This window comes from Quercus lobata, chromosome 6 (genome assembly GCF_001633185.2).
Source record: "Quercus lobata isolate SW786 chromosome 6, ValleyOak3.0 Primary Assembly, whole genome shotgun sequence".
Lineage (NCBI taxonomy): Eukaryota > Viridiplantae > Streptophyta > Magnoliopsida > Fagales > Fagaceae > Quercus > Quercus lobata.
The window spans coordinates 43999754-44009232 of NC_044909.1; the positions used below are offsets into that span (position 1 = coordinate 43999754).

Consider the following 9479-nt stretch of genomic DNA (forward strand, 5'->3'; position numbering starts at 1 on the left):
TTGTTTAAGATCTATACATTTCTTTCGGCTTACAACTATGATAATTGTTTGCTAAGATTTATAAGCATTTCCTCCCTCTATGGAGGTCAAAGCACACTCCTAACCAGATTCTACTACCACGGATCCTATTTGGGCTGAGGTTTCTTCACGAGCCATCAACATTGCTCTTGTTAGGTCTTGCATAAAGTTCAAAATGTCAAAGATTTTATCCTTAATTCCTTGTCCATTTTGAAAAATGGAAAATCTTATTACACCCTCACTATTGCATACTCTATACACACTTCCTTTTGAAATCTTGTTTTTAAAATGTGATTTAAGTTACAATTATGAAATTGTGTTTTAAAAACATGATTTTGTTGAAGGGAGATAGTTTAAACTAAATGTCTTATTTTGTTAATCTTGCCACTCGTTAGGGCATATTTGTATTTAAATATTAATAAATATTTATTAGCAATAAAAACAGGCTCAAGCAACAAAAAAGAAGAAGCAATAACTAGGTGTTAGGGTGAATTAGAAAGGGTAAATCTTAGGTACAATACATTAGGTTTCTCAATTTGTTTTTTGAGATGGGTTTCTCAATTGAATTCAAATACTAGGTACACTATTTGTATGTTATTGGTTAATATAACTAACTGATTGAATTTAATTAAAGAACCCAATATACTGCACATAATATATTGTACTTAAGTTTCATATTCAACATGGTATTAGAGCATACCTTTGTTGTTGTCACTACCTGACCTCCTCCAGTGCTTTGTTGACTGGTTTCTAGCTCACTCCAGCTCCAGCAACCACTTCTAGAGTAAAATTTTTTGACAACGATGCCTCTCAAAGCCGATAAGACAAATAAAGTGGTCGCCCAACATCAGCAATCACATTCCTGACCCTCTCAGTTGTTGGAGCAGCTAATTTGTACTGGACTTTGAATTAGCTTGGCTTAAAAGATGTCTTTCTCCATGGTGATTTAGAAGATGAGGTTTATATGGATGTTCCTCTAGGTTTTAAGAGTTCATCTACTCATGGGATGCATATTGGAGAAAGCATTGTACTGATTGAAACAATCTTCTAGAGCGTGGTTTGCATGGTTTAGTCAGGCCATGTAGGATTACTGATACAGACAGGCTTAGAGTGATCACACCTTATTTATTAAACACTCACTTCAGGTTAAGGCTACTACTCATATTGTTTATGGTGAAAAAAAGATTTAATAGAATAATATAGCTAGTGAATTTGAAACCAAAAAAAAAAAAAACCTTGGAGATCTGAAGTATTTTCTAGGTATCGAAGTAACAAGATCCAAGCTAGGTATATTTATAAATCAGTGGAAATATGTTCTTGATCTCTAAGAAGAAACAAGAATTCTTGGTTGCAAGGAATGTGATACCCAATAGAACTGAATCATAGACTGGATGAAGGTCCAAGGAGTGCATCGGCTGCTAAAGGGAGATTCCAACGCCTAGTTGGAAGATTGATTTATTTGTCACACACTTTTAAATATTTTCTATTATATCAATATTTTTGGTCAATTCATGCATGCACCATGGGAATTCCATATAGATTCTGTCTACCATATTCTTTGGTATCTGAAATCAAACCCTAGTAAAGGATTACCTTTCCTTTGTCATGCTCACTTACCACCGGAATCCTCTTTGAATGCGTATTGAACTTGTTGCATTAATGATAGAAGATCTACCTCTTGCTGGAGGTAATTTAGTCACTTAGAGGAGTAAGAAGCAAGTAATTGTAGTCAAATCCAGTGCAGAGGCCGAATTTTGAGCAATGGCTCATGGTAATTGTGAGCTTCTTTGGATGATGATGCTGTTGAAAAAATTGGGTTTTAATATTGTGGAACCTGATAATATTACCCCTTATTTGAAAAGCACAAGTTGTTAGGAAATGATAAATTTAATCATTTAATTATTCTAGCATGTTTATTTATGTTTGGGCCCAAGCTCCCCTTAATAATTAAGGTTCTAACTTAAGATCACTTGGTCTGATACCATAATAAATTAAAACTTAAATCAAAAGCTTCAGTTGCTTGGAAATGATGGATTTAATCACCATTATTCTAGTAGGACCTCTGCAATCTTATTATGACAACAAATCAACTACTGATATTGCTCTTAATTCTATACGACATGATAGGATTAAACATGTTAAGGTCTGTTGAGGTTGACAGACTCTTCATCAAGGAGAAACTGGATGGTGGTGTTATTTGCAAAGTGGTCAATATTGTACCATACCAACAGGTACGGCTGGTATTTTTCATACTGGCTACTGAGCAGGTACAGATACACCATCAGAGGTACCAGATCAAATACTGTTATGCACTGGTTATACTGGGGTTTTTTTTTTACTGTTTCTACTGGTATCTTCCTCTACTTTAGTTATATTATATGTGCTTCATTTGTGAAGATAGGGAACAAATTAGCAAACATCTTAACTAAAGGAGTTTTTCATACTATTTGAAGTAAGCTAGGCAATGTGCAATGTCTTCCCATTAACTTGGGGGAAGTTTTTTTTTTTTTTTTTAGGTAAATGCAATAACTTGGGGGGCAGGTGTTGGAATACATAATTTAGACTAAATGTCTATTTTGGTTAATTTCATCACTTGTGAAGTCATATTTGTAATTTAGATATTAGTATTTAAGAGCAATAAAACAGGTGTTAGAGTGAATTAGAAAATTTAGATATTAATGAGTATTTAAGAGAAATAAAACAGGTGTTAGGGTGAATTAGTAAACCTAACTCAGGCCGAATTCCAAATTCAACAGTTTTAAGGCCCAGTTGTGATAGTGCTTTTTCTGTGGTAAGCTGAATTTGAGATAGTTACAAAAAGGAGAGGTGATAGGCTGAAGTCTTCTAGCAAGCATGTGTCTAGAGAAATTCTATAAAGGTCTTGTCTCCATATAGGAATGCAGCTTGAATTCATACGTGCTGGTATCCATAACTTTAAAAAAAATTTCAAACTTATAGATCCAATAGTTTGTACTTAATTGAAGCACCCACTTAGAACAGCATATAAAACCCCCCCACATACACACATAGTAGCTGGAACTTGAAATGAAAGGTTACATTGAATTTAATAAAATGAAACCTTATACCATAAAATTACAAGAAAAAAAGGGCACTGTAATGTTCAATATTAATATGGAAGTGACCATTCAAAGGTTGTATTAATATCATGAATTGACACTTGCAAGATATAAAGAGGCATCTACAAGCTTATAAATACATCCAAAACTTGGTCACTCAAAGGTGAAATCTCTAATTAGCTATTACCTTTCCAAACACTCACATTAGTAGGATTGGAACTTCAGTACAAAGGAAACTATAGCAGGTAATACTAAAAAGAAACATATAATGTAACATGCCATGAAGCAGTCCTAAACTTCTATATCATCTTCCTTTTCCTCACATTATATATATATTTTTTGTTATTTTCCCAGACTCCCAAGATTCTACACCAATTGAGACTACTTAATCACACAAAACCTCTTGTGAGTCTACCTGTATCAGATTGGATGGATTCTATCCTCCAATTTTTCTCTACACTAATCTTTTGCCTCCTTGCCCTGCTAATCTTATGTGTCTTTCTTTATCACATAAAGAGACCAGCTACCTCTAAGATAAAGACCTGTAGCATCCCTCAAAACACTTGGTACCATGGCTGACAAGTATGGACCAATTTTTAGTATAAAGCTTGGTTCACATAGAGTTCTAGTTTTGAGTTATTGGGAAATTGCCAAAGAGTGTTTTACTGTCCATGAAAAAGTTTTCTCCACCAGACCAAGCACACTTGCTTCAAGACTACTAGGATACAACAATGCTATGTTTGGTTTTGGTCCTTATGGGCCATACTGGCGTGAGATGCGCAAGATAGTTACAATTGAGCTTCTATCAAACCATCGGCTTGATATGCTCAAGCACGTACGTACTTGGAGGTTAAGACTGCATTTAGAGAATTATTCAACTTGGGTTAGGAAAGGTTGTGCTGAAACTGGAGTTTTGGTGGACATGAAACAATGGTTTGGAGATTTGATGCTTAATGTTACTTTGAGGATGGTAGCAGGAAAACGATTCTATGGAGCTGGTGCTGATTGTGAGGAAGGTGAGGTACAGAGCTTTGAGAAGGTGATGAGGGATTTTTCTTATCTGTTAAGAGGTATTTGTGTTGACTGATACAGTACCATTTCTTGGGTGGTTGGATGTTAATGGAAATGAAAAGGCAATGAAAAAAACTGCAAAGAAATTGGATGCTATGATGGAAGGTTGCTGGAGGAGCTTAAACAGAAAAGTTTGCTGGGTGGGGAGGAAAAGAGAGAACAGGATTTTATAAGAGATCTGGAGTTCAAATCCCGTCTACACCAAAAATTAATTGGTATCTTAGTCTGATAATAAAGAGTTATCATCAGAAATGTGGACGTTATAGGTTGAAAATCTCTAAAAAAAAATTAAAAAAAAAAGTCTCGAGCCGGCCCTGCATGGTCTGAACCTCACAAGTTCCAGCCTGAAAGAATTTTAACTGGCCATAAGGACATAGATGTAAGGGGTCAGAACTTTGAGCTCATTCCTTTTGGCTCAAGCAGGCGATCATGTCCTGGAATTTCACTTGCTCTTCAACTGGTGCATTTGACGCACAAGATAATGACTATCCAGTGTTATATATATATATATATATATATAATTTTTATTTAACTATCCAGTACAACCTACAGGATAATGACTAGTTGTAATTCCTTTTATTGATTCTTTTTGGGCCGTGAGGTCTGGTTTCTTAAAAAAAAAAAAAAAAAAGACTAGTTGATTTTTAAAGTTAAAAAAAAGAGTGGAATTAGTCCTTATTTTGAGTGTGCCCTAACATTTTTAATATTGAAAAATAAAATTAAAACCTATTTTAACATGTACGCAAACTCATGACCCATTTTACTACCCAATGACTGACCCGTTACGAAATGGGTCTTCCCCAATAAAAACGGTCAGTCGTCTTAACAGTGCGATGAACAGTTAATGAGAGAATCAAAACGGTGAGTAGTATGTGTGATTTATGGCCGCCCTGCCAAGCCTAGTGCCATGCAGCCAAGAAGCAAAATTCCCCTTCTCTACTTCGTTTCTGTCATCACTCATTAGTCCCAGACTCACTCTTTCTTCTTGCATATAAAACTTAAGAGCCAACGACGAGAAGGGTCTTGCTGGTTCCTACCACTCAATCTTCTTATGTGAAAAGTCTCACGCATAATCACAATTATATATGTAATTGAACACCATCTTCTTTAGAATTATAACGAATGAGTGTGAGAGCTTTATGCAAGCTGAGTGTAGTTTTAAGTTAGGAGGGATGCAAAATTTTAAAAATATGAAAAGCACAGGCTGCTTAACCATTGGATTGCTTCTCAAAAGTCCATTTCAGTCCCATTCGGTCCAATTTGCTCCTATTCTGTCAACTTCGATTGGGGAAAGGAGAGGGTTGTGTCTTCAATGAGCCAACCTCTTCCATTGCCATTGGAGCCTACCTGTACTCTTCAAGAACATAGCCAACCTCCATTACCCATGCTCTTCAAGAACCATTAGTTGGGAATTTGGGAGAGAGAGTGAACCTGATTATGATATCAATAAGTGTTTGGTCATTTGAATGGTTTATTCTTGGATAATATGAAAAATGCTTACTTGGAATTGAGATAGCTTATTTTACTATTTTATTTAGTAGTGTTACCTTTGTGTGTACGGTGATGTATATTAGTTTGTAATTTCATGCATATGTATGGATACACTTAAAGATATACAAAATTTTAAAAATATGAAAAGCACAGGCTGCTTAACCATTGGATTGCTTCTCAAAAGTCCATTTCAGTCCCATTCGGTCCAATTTGCTCCTATTCTGTCAACTTCGATTGGGGAAAGGAGAGGGTTGTGTCTTCAATGAGCCAACCTCTTCCATTGCCATTGGAGCCTACCTGTACTCTTCAAGAACATAGCCAACCTCCATTACCCATGCTCTTCAAGAACCATTAGTTGGGAATTTGGGAGAGAGAGTGAACCTGATTATGATATCAATAAGTGTTTGGTCATTTGAATGGTTTATTCTTGGATAATATGAAAAATGCTTACTTGGAATTGAGATAGCTTATTTTACCATTTTATTTAGTAGTGTTACCTTTGTGTGTACGGTGATGTATATTAGTTTGTAATTTCATGCATATGTATGGATACACTTAAAGATATACAATAAGATACATAATATAATTCCTATATGTATAATTTAAATACTATTGATAGTCATTTTCATATTTTGTTAACTTTTTAAAAAATTTTGTAAGGATATTATTAGGTATAAAATGTAAATTGTCGTTTTTTTATTATTATTGTGAAGCACTTTTTTTTTATGATTCATTTATTCTAAACTCTTTGGTTTTTATACTTAATAACTCACTTGAATAAATATTTATGATGTGATCTCACATTTGATTCTAAAATTAAGAAATAAAACTTTTTACAAGTAAATAATTTAGAACACATGGCGCAAAATTGAAACTATAATTTGGAATTCTAACTTGAGTTTCTCTCAAAATTGAAACTATATTTCGGTGTGTGAAATATACACCACCCATAGTTTTTTGAAGTCACAATTTCAATTTAAAAAATATTTACAAACAACTTTGTGTGTAACAAGCAATGTATAATAGAAATTGCTCATAGTTAAAATTCATTTCGTTACCAAACTAGATACATATAATTCACTTTTTAGAAGCTAAAAACACCCTTGGAAAAGCCTCTGCAATTTCTGTAATGCTGATTATGATAAGTTGAACCTAAGCCAATTACAAATATTGGGTGTAGTCAAGCAATAGGCTGGCCAAGCACACTTAAGCTTTATAGATAACTTTAAAAATATTTAGTAGATTGGTTTGTGCAATATATATATATATGGACGGTCTGTCTTATTTGAATTTGTATATGAGGCTGCTCTCAGAAGTCAGCTATTCTTATCTTCCAAGGAAAATAACAGCCATGAGAAGAATTATAAACAAGTCATAGAGTATGTCTACTTTTACTTGATCACTCCAAACCAGTCCTGCCATTACCTCTGGGAGCTCTAATGGACACTGCCCAATTCCTATTAACTCTCTTCTCTAGCTTCTTTGCCATTTTAGTCTCTATATTTTTTTATCAGTTAAAGAGACCAACTACTAATAAGAAAAAGACCTGCACTGCTCCTGAAGCGGGTGGCTCTTGGCCAATTATTGGCCATATGCACCTCCTAGGTCGCCGTCAACTGACCCACAGAACATTGGGTGCCATGGCTGATAAGTATGGACCAGTTTTTACTATAAGGCTAGGTTCACATAGAGTTTTGGTCTTGAGTAGCTGGGAAATGGCCAGAGAGTGTTTCACTGTCCATGACAAGGTTTTCTCAACCAGGCCAAGTATTGCTGCCTCGAAGTTGTTGGGCTATGACTATGCTATGTTTGGCTTTGCTCCTTATGGATCATACTGGCGTGAGATGCGCAAGATAGCAACTATTGAGCTTTTGTCAAATCATCGGCTTGATATGCTTAAGCATATACTAACTTCAGAGGTTAAAACTGTGATCAAAGAATTGTACAAACTATGGGTTAGCAAAGGTAGTGCAGAAAGTGGAGTTCTTGTGGATATGAAGCAATGGTTTGGGGAGTTGACACATAATATTGCATTAAGAATGGTGGGAGGGAAGAGATACTTTGGAGCTAATGCTGATTTTGATGAAGATGAGGCACATCGCTATCAAAAAGTGATGAGGGAATTTGTTTCTCTTTTTGGGGTGTTTGTGTTGTCAGATGCAATACCATATCTTGGGTGGTTGGATATGAATGGATATGAGTCAAGGATGAAGAAAACTGCAAAAGAATTGGATGCTCTAATTGGAGGGTGGCTAGAGGAGCATAAACAGAAGAGGTTGTTAGATGAGAAGAGAAAAGAAGAGCAGGATTTTATGGATGTGATGCTGAACACCCTGAAAGATGCCAAGATTTCAGGTTTTGACGCTGACACAATCAACAAGGCTACTTGCCTGGTAAGTTCTTCATCTGACTTTAACAAAACCTTATTAGTACCTTCTCAATCATGTCTTTTAATGTGATTCCTAAAATAAAAACTAGCTCTTTGGTACTGCAATTCTGCAACTATTTAAGTGTTCAAAACACTATCTCTTGTATCATCAAAATTATCATTTCCAAAGCTCCATAGCAAAAACTTGCTTTACACACTATGTTTTACACACTGATTTATAACTGAAATCATGATTTAAAATCACATTTTCAAGTTATAAAAACACAGTGTTACACACACTCTGTGCTAAACAAACACCGCCCAAAATAAATTGTCCCTTCATGTATGTATATTGTATGACTTACTGACAAGAAATCAGCAGAGGTGGCTCTTTTGTGTACTGATGATCTCTTCTTTTGGCAGAATCTAATTTTAGCAGGAAGTGACACCACCATGGTCACTCTCACATGGACCCTGTCTTTACTACTCAACAATAGCCATGTGCTACAAAAGGCCTTTGATGAGCTGGACATCCATGTTAGCAAGGATAGACACCTTGATGAATCTGACATAAAAAATTTAGTTTATCTCCAGGCCATTGTCAAGGAAACACTACGCCTATACCCTCCTAGTCCAATCATAAGTCTTCGTGCTGCAATGCAAGATTGCACACTCTCAGCTGGGTATCACATTCCAGTCAATACACGATTAATGGTGAATGCCTGGAAAATTCAGAGAGACGAGCATGTGTGGCCAAACCCTCACAAGTTCCAGCCTGAGAGGTTTTTGACTAGCCATAAGGATATCGATGTGAGAGGTCAGAATTTTGAACTCATTCCATTTAGCTCAGGAAGGCGATCTTGCCCTGGGGTCTCACTAGCTCTTCAAGTGGTGCATTTGACTCTTGCTAGCTTGTTACATTGTTTTGAAATTGCTAAGCCATCAAATGAAGATGTGGATATGACTGAGAGCACTGGCTTGACAAACTTGAAGGCGACCCCACTTGAAGTTCTCCTTATTCCACGTCTTAATTCTGAACTGTATCAGTAAAACAAGCTTTCTTGAGCTGAATTCAGTCGTTCCTACATGTGTATGTGTGTTTCACCAATAATTTTTCATGTCTGCTAAATCCATTTTTTATGCCACAGTTGAAAGTTTCATCCTCTAAAGCATAACCACGATGTAGAGATCTTTGTGGAATATATAAATATGCACCAAACTTCTGGCAAGAAAGTGAAATATTCCTCTTTAAGAGATGGAATATGTAACGAGTTAGAGCTTGCAGCTTGTCTGAGCTGCTTGGAGTTTGTGAGCCTACCTTTTTCTTTTTAATTTGTGTAAAAAATAAAAGAAGAGAGGCAAGAACAAAGGGTTTTTTTCTTTTTTTTGGAATCTCTATTTTTTTTTTTTAATGTCATGTTTGTACAATCTGGGGATATATATACACAAAAAAG

General features: G+C 35.6%; 1 protein-coding gene and 1 pseudogene across 1 annotated transcript; both read left to right on the forward strand.

Annotated features, from left to right (window-relative positions):
- Positions 1 to 2153: 2153 nt before the first annotated feature.
- LOC115950335 lies at positions 2154 to 6012 on the forward strand (annotated as a pseudogene).
- A 959-nt stretch (positions 6013 to 6971) lies between these two features.
- LOC115993958 (cytochrome P450 CYP82D47-like) lies at positions 6972 to 9407 on the forward strand. The gene is made up of 2 exons (XM_031117958.1): positions 6972 to 8050; positions 8449 to 9407. The coding sequence occupies exons 1-2, from the start codon at positions 7097 to 7099 to the stop codon at positions 9073 to 9075; spliced, it is 1581 nt and encodes a 526-aa protein (XP_030973818.1). The 5' UTR covers positions 6972 to 7096; the 3' UTR covers positions 9076 to 9407.
- Positions 9408 to 9479: the final 72 nt, after the last annotated feature.